The following is a 14,728-nucleotide window of genomic DNA, read 5'->3' as shown; positions in this document are numbered from 1 at the left end:
CCGCTGGGGGCGATTTTGGGCCCTATTTTGACTCAGTTCTTGGCCCAGAACAGCAGACTAGAACCAGAGAACATGCAGAAACCAGAGACAACATTCATTCTACACAGTTTTAGTTTTTAGATCTAGTTTTTCTTTATACTTCTCCTCTAGGTTTTTTTCTCTACACATTGATAGTTTTTAGGATTTGATTTTTCTACCACTTTTTGCATTAGGATATTGAGTAGAGTTATTACCTCATCAAGACTTCGTCATTATAGTTCGTTTTCTTTACTTGGCTTTACTCTTCGATGTCCTTTGTTTTGTTAATTTTACCATTGGAATATTATTAGGATTTATTTAATACAAGGATTACTTTTATTTTTATTTAATTATTTTGATTTTATTTACAATGTCTTTCTTTAATTCCTTTTCATATGTTATGAATTTTACATTCACAATGAGCGAGTAGTTCCCCAAACTTGATGGGGAGTTGATTGAAAGGAACCAATTGAGTTGGAAAGCTTGAAAGAAAGATTGTAATTGGGTTATTGTTGCCATTTAGTCACTAACATCAATCCCTTTTAATTAAGTGGATTGCAACTTGTGAATAGGCATAGCATCCCAACTTGTTTAACTTTCCCTTACCTAGTAAGAGATAACTAAACAGGATAACCTTTAATTATCAATTAATCCAGAGAGTAATCCAACAACAGCGAGACTTCCAACTAATCAACTCCCAATCAAGGCTTTTATTTACATTATTCAAATTCTCCAATTTTATTTCCTGTTTACGCAACTCAAACCTTTTTTAAAATATTTGATTAATAAAATAGCACACTTTTCTGCAACTCGTTGGGAGACGACCTGGGATTCATACTCCCAGTATTTTAAAATTTAAATTTCTGTGACACCTTTCTAAATTGATAAGTGGATTTCTGGTGAGTTAAGAACTATACTTGCAACGTACACATTTTAATAATTTTTAATTCACCAATTTCTGCCTCATCACTAACTTTAAAGAAAGATAGAAAGAAAGAAGAAGAAGCCCAACGGAAGAAGAAGAAGAAAAAGGAGGTATTGTTTACAAGATTTGGGAGGGATAAAAAATGTTAGGGTTAAATAGAGAGGGAGGAACTAAATTGGTCCAATTTCACAATTTTGTTAATTAAATTAATCATTACACATTAATATAGCGTGATATATGATAACCACGTCAACACTGAAACAGCTGAGTCATCACAGAAAAAATGCTCATTATCCAAAGATTATTATGATATCCAAAGCTCAATCTGAAGGACCATTATAATAAAATTAAAATTTCGAAGACTAAATTGAATAATTTCATAAATATTATAGACTATTATAAAAAATTACTCAAAATATTTATGACTTTGGTACTTTGGTATCAATAATTTAAGAAAATTTGTTTTTTAGTCTTATATACAAAAGTATAGAGAACTTTTTTTTCAATATTATATAACTAAATATGCTCTTACCTTCTTAAAAAGAGAAGCAAATAGTGCATTATATTAAATTTCACGATATATAGACAACAAACTCTAAATCTTAATACTTATCAAAATCATGGGTTTACCAAACATTTTTATTTTTGATATTTCACCAAAACACAATAAGAGCGGAACCCAATATGAGGGCAACACAAGAAACCTAAGTCTTGTTTCCCATTATTACTCTCTACTCTTCAATGCAAAAGTGGTTTTTCAAATTAAAGTCATTTTTCTCTTCTCTCTTCTTCAATTCTATGGTTGTTTTTTTCCTTAACGGAGAAAGAGAAAGAAATTAAATCAAATACAGAGAATTAATGAGAAGAGCAGAGGATATCTTCATTGAACCGCTTTATCCATATCAAAAAGAACCAAAAAAACAAAAGAAAAAGAAAAAAAAGGTCTTAGTTAGGACTTAGAAAAAAAAAGTCATATATAAGGCACAACAATGATGAGAGAGAAAGTAGAAGGAGGAGAGAATAAGAGATATAAATATATTAAACAAACAGCATAAATTATTAAAATAGTATTTAAAAATTTATATTATTAATAAATATAATTTTAAATAGGATGAAGATCTTCTAGAATAAAAATACAGTGAAATTACAAAATGAGAAGTTAATTATGTTTAAATTAAAATGATGAGACTCACATAGAAATTACAAATTTAATGATAATTAATTTTTTATTTTATCATTTTACTAATTTTTTTCATTTTAGAAGATCTAACTTATTTTAAATGATATGAATAATAAATAAGTTTAAATTTTTTTTTTAAAATGACTATATATTTTTATATTAAATTATTTTTAAATTTAATTATTTTATTATTCTTTATAATTTTATCAAATTTTTTATTATATATTTATAGTTTAAAAATGTATCATTAAGTTTCTATATTATTAAAATAAAACTTTTAATTAGATATATTTTTAATTATTTTTTTTTAAAATATAATTTTATTTTGAAATATTTGTTTTTATGTTTGATGTAAAATAAATTATAAAATATTTCAAAAAATAAATATTTTAGAATTACTGCATGTTTTTTTCTCGAAAAATAAAAAATAATGTAAATCTAATTATAAATTTTTGTCTAATATAAATGTCTAATTTTAATATTTTAAATTGTAAATACCTAATTAAAATTTTGGTAAAACTATAAGAACTAATAGAATAATTAATAAAAAACTACTAAAATAGTATCCGAAAGTTCACATCGCTGATAAAAATAATTCCAAAAGATTCTAACAACAATAAATCTCCGAAAAGCTAAAAAAAATGCGATAAAAAATTATATATTAAATATATATTTTAAAAAAAAGATTTTAGAGATCATATTTTAATAAAATTATTTGTAAACATTATTAAAAAATAAAATCTTTTTATTTTTAAAATTTGATAATTTTATGTAAAGTGAATTTTTTTAAATTTTTTATTGTGAATGACTATATTCTTTTGAAAAATAAAAACTTTTAGAGATCAAATTTTAGTCTGAATTTTTTATATATTTTTTAAATATTTATTCAAATATTGTCACAAAAATTCAGATCAAATGGATAAATTATTTGTTAAATAAAAAAAAATTTTATCACTTATAAAAAGTATAATATTTATTTATTAAAAACTGTTTTATCAATAATATGTTAGGTACATTTTTGTCGGTATTTAAATTTTTCGAATACTAAATTAATAACTAGTACAATAATTAAACTTTATTTTATCATATTTTTAAACTTTTAAAATCTATTATTAATTTTTAAAATTATTTTTGTCAGTAATATAAATTTTTGACTTGATTGTTTTATATTAAAAAAGGCATTTGTCATTTTGTAATTTTCTTTCTCCCCTCCTTTGCATTCAATTCCATTTTCTCTCCTTCATAACCGACTCTCTCTCTCCCCTCTCTTCTCTCATCTTTCTTTCTTTTCTCTCGTTGCGTGTGGAGAGAGGAAATATGATTTTAAGTGCAACAAACAGCACAAGATAGAAGGCGGTTTCACCATTAATGGGATTCTCTATAGCTATTCAAGAACAAACACCACAAGAGGATCAAGAAGCAAAGCCTTTCATGGCTTCAAATAGTGGTAGTTTTAAGAGCATCAACTCAAGTACTACACCTACTCAACTTGAACCACTCCATCTTCATCATAATCATCATCATCATCATCATAATCAAATACAAGAGCAACAACAACACCAAATTTCCTTCGGAATGATGCCATCTTCTTCTTCTTCATCTATCCCAGGAAACTATCTGTGAGTATTAGTAGTAGTCAGCAGTTAGTTTCACTCATCATCGTTCATGATCATACACTTTTAGTTTTTTTATTTATTTGTTGATAATAATAATGAATTTATAATACAGAAACAGAGATTCCGGAGCTTATGATTTGGGTGAACTGGATCAAGCCTTTTTCATGTATCTTGATGGCCAACCTGACCCCTCCACTCTTCAAGACCAAAGACGTGAGCTTCTAGAATTTTCTTTTTCTTTCAAAAACAGCTGGTTTTTACTTCTAACAATTTGGTTGAAATTTTGAGAAAGCGAAGAAAACTTTTCTTCCTTGCTTTTTATTTAAGTTTTGGAGCGTCCTTTTTTTTTTTTTCAAATTTCTCATTCCACGGCGACTTAGATATTGTTTACTATCAAAATCGTTAACCTTTTTCTTATTTTCTGGCTTGTAAATACGTAGATGGATGTGAGAATATCTATATTCGGTTTTACGGGAGAATCTGAGAGGGGATATGGGTTGTTTATGGTTTGTTTTTGTTACAATAAAAACATGATCAGTAGAAGATACACACATATCATATCTGCCGTATTAGTACCTTCTTTGACCAGATCCCTCATGAAGAAGAATAAAACAAAAATAAAAATAAAAATTAAAGGTCCTTTTTTGCAATATGAATTTTACACACCTGCTCCCCTTGGCCTCACACCTCTCTTGCTTAGCTTCTTGCTTTGTGTCCTTTATTTCTCCATTAACTTTTAACATTATTATTAATAACATAAATATTAAGTACTATCAAGACATTTTAGTATAGTAAGTTGCTATTGTTAAAGTTAAATTTGATATATATTATAATTGATCATGCTGAACTCCTTATAATATATATTATTACATACGTCTCAGCAGAGAACTCATCATCTTCAGGAATGAGGCCACCAACTCTCAACATTTTCCCCTCTCAGCCTATGCACGTAGACCCCCCGCCATCCAATTCCAAGGTATAAAATATTCATATACTTATTAATTACTTCGCTTTAAAATATTTGTTTCAAAATGTTAAAAATACATTTTTTTTTTGAAATAAACCGTCTTTTGTATTTAATATCAAGACAGCATTAATCAATTTTTTTTTAAAATTCGTTAATTATATAGATGATTTTAAAAATGTACAATATTTAAATATTTATTTTTTGAGAGAACTACTAATTAGCAATAATTAATTAATTGTATATATATGATTCCATTTGCTAGAAAGCAGGTAAAAAGGTAATAGTAAATTAATGTAATTATGAACATTTAATTAATAAAGTGTATTTGTTTGTATTTGGAAAACACAGGCTACAACGGAATTGGTTTCTGCCCAAACCAATGGTTCCAAGAGACCATCAGAGCCGTCCATGGAATCAACCAACCCGCGAAATAATGCCGCTTCTGCTCCTGAACCACCCAAACCTATAAAGGTACTTTAATTTTAATTATTTGTTTTTATATACTTTATAGTTTATCTAAGCTCAATTATAATCTATGATTTTTCAATTAGTTAGAACAAGAAGCGGAGTTGGTAGTAGCATATTTGAAACCTGTTATTTTATTATGTATTTCACTTATTAATATTGTGGTGAATGTGCACGTGTCATGGTATAGCGAGAGAACAACCGCAAGGGCACAACTTCAAGTTCTGAACAAGAGGGACCAAAAACACCAGATCCTAAGGTTAACCATAAACTATTATTTTATTTATTTTCTCTTATCACTTCTGATGCTTTTTCTTCTAAATTTGAGTGAGAATTAATGGAGAGTATTTGCTTTTGAAACGTTATGCACAGACACTAAGAAGACTTGCCCAGAATAGAGAGGCAGCAAGGAAAAGCAGGCTGAGGAAAAAGGTGCAGTGAATTCCCTTTGATGATAGTTTTTATCTCAATTCTCAATTTCTATTGTTTTGCACATTTCTGGAAACATTTCTCAAACCGCACTCTATCTTATGAGAAACCTTTCACAAGTACTATGATCTCATTCTTTCATTTTACATATTTTTAAATGTTATAATTATTAAAAATATAGTTATTCATATAAACTTTTAATAGAAATAATTTTATAATATTATCTCGAATTTTTTATGATTAAAAATTTGAAATTCAATCCTTATTATTCCAAATAAATAATAAATAAATAAACCAACATTAAGATTATTTCTAAAGATAAGTTAAATATAATTTTAAAAAACATACCAACTAAACTTCTCCTATGTTTATTTGAAATATTTGCATACTATACTGAAATATTTTATGAATGTATGCTCCAAGAACAATTATATTGTTATTATTATTCATTCTCAATATATACTATTTTATGCAAACTTCACTGCTAATAAATTATCAATTATATCTCATATTCTTTTCTTCTCTTTCTTCATTAACTAAAGCTAGCTTATTTAGTAATATTATCTTTAAATTACTCTTTCTACTTTTAATAAGAATAATTATGTATTTAAATAATGTGAAATAAAAGACCGAGCATTTATCTATCCCAAAAAAAATAGGTATACAAATTTTTTTAATCAAGTGATCAATAACATGAATTTTATTCTTCAATAACACAATTTACTAATTAAAACTTAATTACGTATATACGATTTATAAATACATATTAGAGATATAATCATTAACATACTTTCTCTTATTAATTTAACTTTTTAAAAGAAGGGATATCATAACAAAACAATATAGGAGGGTCGTAAATTTACTAATTTGTTTATTTGTTCTGGTCAGGCGTATGTTCAGCAGCTAGAAACAAGTAGGATTAAGCTGAATCAGTTGGAACAAGAGTTACAGAGAGCCAGAGCTCAAGTAAGGAAGCAACCTCTTATTTATGGAATGGATCCACTTAATTACTTATTCATTGATGTAACACAATATGGGCACGACCACTGCTTTGGTTTAATATCATTTTGTAACGCTTGCATTGCAATTAATGCTTCTTTCTACTTTTAGGGCATTTTCATGGGTGGAAATGCACTTTTGGGAGGAGAACAAGGCCTTCCTCTTCCTATGACTACTATTACCTCAGGTCTCTCTCTTCTTCTTCTTATTATTTATTATTACTATACTTTACTCCTCACAACTCGCATGTACCTTCACACACACCAACCTTTTCGTTCTTTTCATTTTCATCATTTTTTATTTTTTTATTCGTTAGTTAGAAGAAAAACTAATGTCAACTTAATAAAAAAAGAAATTGGGTGTGCATTGTATATTTACCAAGTGTATGTAACGTAGTTTTCAACTTATCATAGACGTTAAAAGAAATTTTCGTGGAAGTTGAAAGATGCCATTTTCGGAATATAAATATTGGATGACAAATTTGAAAAAGGGGATATTTAATTTATATATGATATAAATTATTACTACGATTAATTATTATTATGTGATTGGAATCATCATTATTCCCTTCATTCTAAAATAATCATAAATTATATATGAATATAAATAATTTGAAAAAAGTTATATTTATATATGCACATAAATTATTAATATTATTATTTAATTAGAATCATCGTTATTATTGTTCCCTCTATTCTAAAATAATTAACACTTTGTCTAAATATATACTTTATAAGATAATAATGTAGCTACTGCATATATAGACAGATTGATTTTTTTAAATGAACGTATTTAGTCAAACCAATAATTATATATTTTGAATAAAGAGAGTATACATATACTACACGTATATCATACTATATTATATTAATACTACAACAATAAAAAAAAGTCTAACCTCATCAGTTAAATGACTTTTAATAAATGTTGAATAGAATTCCATGCATGGTTTACTTTATTTTATTTTCAAAGTCAAATACAATTATGTATTATGTCATCAGCACGTGTGTGTTATTACAATTAACTGTGTGAATAGATGGATTGTTATTTGCTAATTAATTATTTCCAATTGTTAATTATTAAAAAATAAATAATTAGTAAATAATTTCAGAGGCAGCAATGTTTGACATGGAATATGGAAGGTGGTTAGAGGAGCACCACCGTCTAGTGTGCGAACTAAGAGCAGCGGTGCAGGAACACCTGCAGGAGAACGAGCTAAGAATGTACGTTGAAAATTGCTTGGGTCATTATGACCAAGTGATGAATCTGAAGAGCATTGTGGCCAAAACAGACGCATTTCATATTGTTTTTGGAATGTGGAAAACACCAGCTGAACGCTGTTTCATGTGGATCGGTGGCTTCAGGCCTTCTGAACTCATTAAGGTACATTTCCTACTTAGGGTTTTAAATAATATTCTTTTTATGTTTACTATATATATTTTTGTTCATATATAATTTTTATATTTATAGCAGATACAATTGCAAATTCAAATGATTTCACTAATTACATATTTAAATTTTTCTGTTATAAATTTAAATTAAATTTTAAATTCAACCTATTATTTTATAATTACTTTAAATATATTTGTATTTGAGTTATATATATATATATTTAATAATTTTTTTAACCAAAAAAATTCGAACCCACAACCACTTACGTAAATATTTACGTAATTTCATATTGGAATGCATTAACTAAAACTGCTATTTAAAAGTACGATATGAATATAATAATAGTCCTATATATATATATATATATATATATATATATATATATATATATATATATATATATATATAATTTCCCAATTAACATTTTGTGCTATATATACTAAATAAACACCAAGATATAAACATATAGAATGGGTAAGAAAGGACTAATTAATAAGACTTTTCATAACTCATTAAGCTCTTGATATTTATTTATTAATCATCTTCATCATCAATCGTCAAAAGTTTAATTTTCATACTATATATGTGAATTTAAAATCCTTTTACATTATAATAATCAGGTATTGTCATATAGATAAAATTTTTATTTTAAATATTTTTTATGAACTTATTAGAGATAGTAGCATCTAATTAAATATAAGTATATGAATTATCTCACAATATACAGGAATTTTTATAAATTTATTACATCATTAACGCATAAGAACTCAAGTACATAGAATTAAAATTTGTCAAGATGTCCTTGGTAGCTAGGCCTATAATTTCTTATTAATTTTTATGAGAAACATTTTCTCCCTATTTTTCAAATTGAAATTTTTTCTTTTCTCCTATAGTATAAATTCAACGCCGAAAAGGGGGAGGATAACAAGGGAGAGTTATACAATTTTGTATTTAAAAGGAGTTGATAAAATAAATGCATTGACTCAGTAACTTTTGTCGGTGGGGCTACCAAAGATTTTTTTTTTTTTTTTTTGAGGGAAAATGTATGAATTTAATGTGATGAATGAATTAAGGAAGATGATAGAGGGTTTCCGGTATTGGGTATAGTTAGGCTTCATTCCCTTAAAGCCATACCTTTCACTTCAATTTTTGGTATATTGGAATCAAAATGTGGCCTAAGGAACCATGCATGAAAGAGAAACAAAGTGGCACGGGTCTCTTTCTTTCATTGTCTTATTTCCTTATGTTGTTTGATGGGAATAAAGTTTCTTCCTCCATACCCACCTCTCTTCCTTGTACTCTAGTTAATCAATAAACAACCTCTCAATAACCCTAAAACTTGTGTAACATACATATGACAAGAAAAACCTAATTCCTATCTACACCATGACCTAATCATTATATGCATGCCATGCACACTTATACAAAAAATATGCTTTAATTTTATCTATATATCCATCGTACATAATTTAATTTTGTTCGCATATCCTACGTGTATTATATGAAAACAAGCATAGAAATTAAAACAATATTTGATATAAAAAACATTCAATATAAATAATAACATAGAAAAAATTGTATAGAATATTGAAAATTTCAAATATCAACTAGATAGATCTATTATTGAGAACAAAGTTATTATTATTAAATATTAATGTATGTGCGTTGAATTAGGTTATTATGGGTCAAATTGAGCCTCTTACGGAGCAACAAATATTAGGGATATGTGGGTTGCAACAAACAACACGTGAGGCAGAAGAAGCTCTATCCCAAGGGCTTGAAGCTCTCAATCAATCACTAACAGAAACCATAACATCAGATTCATTGAGTTCTCCACCAAACATGGTTAATTACATGGGACAAATGGCTGTGGCCATGAGCAAGCTTTCAACTATCGAAGGTTTCCTTAGGCAGGTACGTTAATTAAATCAATCATTACAAGCTTTAATTAATTGCCTTTGACTAATTATAACAAATTCTTCCAACTTCCATGTCGCATTTATATATGATTGAAAATACCATAAAATACATATACCAATAATGTTTATTAATGCATGTTGAATTTTTGTTGTGGATGTGATTTGAGTAGTACAATGATTTGTGACCGTGTGATATTGATTTCCTAGTGTTTTTTTTGTGGTCCCCTATTGATATTTTTTACCAATAATAATAAATGTTTGTTTTTTTTTTTTGAGTAAATACTCTTCTTTTTGGTATCTAACTATTTGTTTGAAGAACAAAATATACATCTATAATTTAAAAACTTTAAATTAATTTCTAATCATTTAAGTAATTGATTTAAGTAGTTTTTGTAAATAATAACTTGCTAATGTGTTAGAGAATGCTTGGACTAGTTATCAATTATCTTCTTTTAAATTTTTAAAATAAATAGTCAGAATCGAAAATGATATTTATTATTATTTTTTTATATGAATGTTTTTATAACTGATCTCGTGGGGTTGGGGGGTCAGTATGTTCTAGTTTGATATTGGGTAGGGAAACCTACTCCAACCTGTCTCCGATGAACTACCTCTTATTACATGAATGTCTCACTCTCATGAGGTGGTTACATGGAATCTAGAATCATAGATTATAAAAATAAAATTTTCAAATTCAGTACGTGGAAGAGAGGAGATAGAGAGTGTTTGGCAATGTTGATTTTTCTTGAAAACGACTTCTTAATCATTTTCATTTCAGGTGTGTTTGGTAGATGTACTTCAATAATATTATTTTATAATAATAATAATAACAATAACAATAAAAAATATCTGTGCTGTTTTTATTTTATTTATCACAAACTTTTATTAAATATCTGTGCGTGCTTATTGTACGGCCATGATTTCAATTTAAAATTTTCGAATATGTGTTTCGTTTATAAATGTTTTTCCTTTATATTTCAGTGTAAGTTACTAATAATTATTACTTGTTAAATATATTTACATCAGATAAAAGCTTAAAATTTGATGGTTATCATTTCCCGTGTGCAAGGGTTCTAACTTCTAACTTCTAATCCATCTATGAGAGGCTATCATAGATTCATAGTTGATAATTTCATCTATTATAGAATACCTACGGTTTTTTCATACTTCTAATCCAACATAAATGTGATGGATCATATACACGTGAGACTAGGGCAGATCGGTGGTCCCTCACTGTTAAAATCCTCATTCCAAAGATACCCATTTGAACCCCATATCTATGTGATGTCATGGTCATAACCGTTTTACTCCAAGACACCACACAAGACCCTTCATAATAACTTGCCTTTTGACCACTTCAATAATAAAGTAATATCTAATTTATGATATTTAGACAGATTTCATATATAGTTGATTAGAGTTTTAATTTTTTAGTATAAAAAAATTAATTTTTTTTAAATTAAAAACTCTAAATAATAATGAGAGTCCTATATATTTTCAATTCATATAGATTAAAGCATATTAAGAATAATGGGTTTCACTAGTTGAATTATTTATAAGTTGTGATATATATATAGGCTCCTTTAAAATATCTCATTTTATAATTTATTTTTTCTGTTTGATATATCTTTTAATTTTATATTTTTGGTACAATATTATTTAGTAAATATTTTTTATAGTTATCCTCTATATAAAATACTTACTACCATTTGTACTGTAAATTAATTATCAATAAAAACGTATATGTTTCTAAATAAGTTTTTAACCAATTATGATTTGAATTATTTATTAATGTACAAATAATAAAATGATAGATGTTATGAATTAAACGGGTAACATGCTTTAATTACTATACCGAAATTTCCAGTTTATAATGTTGTGTTTTTTCTGTCCCTTTTTTGTAAAAAAAAAAAAAAAAAAATAGATAAGAGTCATATAAATATTTTATGTTTTCTACATTCTAGAGATAATAGTAAGAAAAATTAAAAATTTCTATCCTATAATTTTTTATCTTTTTTATACTAACTTAATATTTCTATCTCAAAAAGAATATATTTATAAACGCAACGTAATAAGTATACATCCATGTGATCCATATATATAAAATTTAATTATCCCATGAAATACAACTTGTAACGGAATTGGCAGATGTCTTAAGTTTCATATATATGGTAACTAGCTAGGTTGGGTGACCAACTTTGCTTAATTTCTATGAATGAATAATTAATCTTAATTATAAAGTCACTGAAGAACACAACCTCTTTGAATTTGTTCTAAGTAACCAACAAAAACAATCATTAATTGGCTTTAATAGGTCTCTTTCTTCTTCTTATTATTATTATATCAATAAGGAAACTTTAAATGATTTTGGTTATTATATTATGATAAAAAAAATGTTTGGGGTCATAATTTGAGAACCATATGTAGTTATAATTTGCTTGTTTTTTTAGCTTTTGTCTATATTTGTTAATTATTGTCACAATAAATACATAATAATAAATATAATAAGTTTGTAATTATAAATATTATACACATAAAATTATAAATATTAAATTAAATAAAATAAAATAATTTTAATTTATTATCTTTTTAATGAATATATATAGACATTGAAAGAATGAAAAACTTATCTTTGTTTCTGTTATGATTATCGTTTAGTTTTTTTAGTGAACAAAATAGTAGACAATTGCATTTCTTTTAAAACAAATTAAAAGACTTAATAATTAAAACAAGCAAACAGAAAAGTCTCTCTTAGTCTTAAGTGATAGTTATATTTCTTTCTTTCTTTTAAAAAAAAAATTAGTTGCATCATTAATTAATTAGTTTGGTTAATATATTATTTAAAGTAGGGATAGGAATAAAATTAAAAACAATAAAGCAGAAGATTTGGTTTGCCTAGCTAGTAGTATTAGGCAAAAGTTGTCTTGAAAATAAGAATTCCTTGGGTATGAATGGTCCAAGCTATTATTGTTGCCGCCATTTTGGATTCAGAAAATCGAAAGCTTTAAGAAGTTGTCATCAAGTTGATGAGTCACACAATAATTAACATCTTGGGAGACAATCGATTCCATCTCCAGATACGTAATGTCTAATTTCACTAAAAGAGAGGATTCATTGCCACCTTTTCTTTGAATTTTTTTCCATTAAACGTGTTCTAAAATTTGACTAGTTTTGAAACCTGATAATAATAATAATAATAATAATAATAATAATAATAATAATAATAATAATAATAATAATAATAATAATAATAATAATAATAATAATAATAATAATAATAGGAGAAGTATCAAAATCAATTTTTAAGTAATTAATATTAGTCAAATTTTTTATTATAAAATGATTTGTTTAATCTAACTTTTTGAAGGAGTTTTAGGAGTTTAGTGGTAAAATTTAAGGTTTAGAATTATAGTTTATGATTTGAATTTAATATTTTAAAAATTAATTGACATTAACTGAAAAAATAAAATTTTTAATTAAATTTATATTATTAATAATAATAAAATTCAACATTTCAGTGTGCGTTGGTTAGTGTTGCTGCAGATCGGGTTCATAATTTAGTTTCAAAGTTGGACTAAGAAAATAAGTATGATTGTTCTAGTAGTTTCACCTCAAAACCTTCTAACATATATACTTTGGATGTAGTCATATTTAATTTGCTCCAATGATCCAATTGAACTTATCATGGTAGAATTTTGCTAGGTAACTAACACCTAATTAATTAATTATTAATTAATTTTTTATTTATATATACTTTTCTATCGTGATATTAATATATAGTTGCCATGTGGGGTTGACAATTATTAATTATCTATTGCAGCTAAAGTTCCATGCAAAACAGACTTTTATCTTTTTTTATATATAAAATAAGATATTATAATAAATTTATAATGGTCTAATTATAATTTAGTAATAGTTTTTTTTTTCAGAATTAAAAATGAAATTTGCTACCTTTAGATAAGTATAAAAAAGCTATGTCATTTAAGTTATAGCTCGTTGGTATAATAACTTGTTAAATATAATAGTTCATAATTTTCTATTAAATTAGATATTTATAAATTATGAACGATGATATTAAGGATTTTATATTAATTTAAAATTACTCGGTGTTCTATTATCTATGTATACATCAAAATTAATGTTATGTTTATGTTTGTAATGTATTTGTCTAATTGATAATAAGAGTGTTTTCCAGCTTACTACAAAATGTGGAACTAACACTTTTTCCTTTGTCAAAAACAATTATATATAGTAATTCAGTATTAGAATTTATTTTTTCAGTAATAGTCATGTTTGAATTATGTTGCATTTACTACTATATATGTAAAAAATCACCGTCCTAATAAACTGTTTAGATTAAGTGTACTAGGACAATCAATTTCTTGTAAGATACTGATTTTGACTAAGAAAGTAAGAAGGAAAAAAGAAAAGGAAAATTGAAAAGTCATGACTTATGATACTTATATATTATTTTTGAGTTTGAAATAAATGAAGGTGGTTATTATTATTTTACAGGCAGATAATCTGAGGCAGCAAACACTGCACCGTCTGCATCAGATTCTAACAACACGGCAATCCGCAAGGTGTTTGCTGGCAATAGCGGAGTACTTCCATCGCCTTAGAGCTCTCAGTTCTCTTTGGATGTCACGCCCTCGCCAAGAATAATAATAATAATAGTATAGTGCCATATTCCATACATACATATATAGCTCTAAAGCTAGCTACCTAGATATATTTATATATAAACTATGCCCTAATTAATTGTAGCTTCAAAAATTCTCTTCATGTTTTAACTTAATCAAAATGTTATATTTTACA

At 26.1% G+C, this 14,728-nt stretch overlaps 1 protein-coding gene across 3 annotated transcripts; it reads left to right on the top strand.

Moving 5' to 3' along the window:
* The first annotated feature begins 3,342 nt into the window (after positions 1 to 3,342).
* LOC112746630 (bZIP transcription factor TGA10) lies at positions 3,343 to 14,728 on the top strand. Of its 3 annotated transcripts, none has more exons than XM_025794958.2 (11): positions 3,343 to 3,742; positions 3,852 to 3,952; positions 4,624 to 4,715; positions 5,055 to 5,177; positions 5,362 to 5,430; positions 5,544 to 5,603; positions 6,489 to 6,566; positions 6,711 to 6,786; positions 7,711 to 7,982; positions 9,666 to 9,905; positions 14,426 to 14,728. In XM_025794958.2, exons 1-11 carry the CDS (start codon positions 3,492 to 3,494, stop codon positions 14,573 to 14,575), a joined length of 1,512 nt encoding a protein of 503 aa, XP_025650743.1. In that variant the 5' UTR covers positions 3,343 to 3,491; the 3' UTR covers positions 14,576 to 14,728. The 3 variants fall into 3 exon arrangements, with proteins under 3 accessions (XP_025650743.1, XP_025650746.1, XP_025650742.1); XM_025794961.3 differs by having other exon boundaries at positions 4,621 to 4,715; positions 14,430 to 14,728; XM_025794957.2 differs by having other exon boundaries at positions 4,621 to 4,715.

This window comes from Arachis hypogaea, chromosome 2 (genome assembly GCF_003086295.3).
Source record: "Arachis hypogaea cultivar Tifrunner chromosome 2, arahy.Tifrunner.gnm2.J5K5, whole genome shotgun sequence".
NCBI lineage: Eukaryota > Viridiplantae > Streptophyta > Magnoliopsida > Fabales > Fabaceae > Arachis > Arachis hypogaea.
This window is presented reverse-complemented; position numbering and strand designations above follow the sequence as displayed.

Excerpts from the sequence above, each read along its gene's own strand:
- LOC112746630 (XM_025794957.2), top strand. The coding sequence starts at position 3,492 with ATGGGATTCTCTATAGCTATTCAAGAACAAACACCACAAGAGGATCAA. Across the intron at positions 3,743-3,851 it reads TCTATCCCAGGAAACTATCT|AAACAGAGATTCCGGAGCTT; the intron begins GTGAGTATTAGT and ends TTTATAATACAG. Across the intron at positions 5,431-5,543 it reads CAAAAACACCAGATCCTAAG|ACACTAAGAAGACTTGCCCA; the intron begins GTTAACCATAAA and ends CGTTATGCACAG.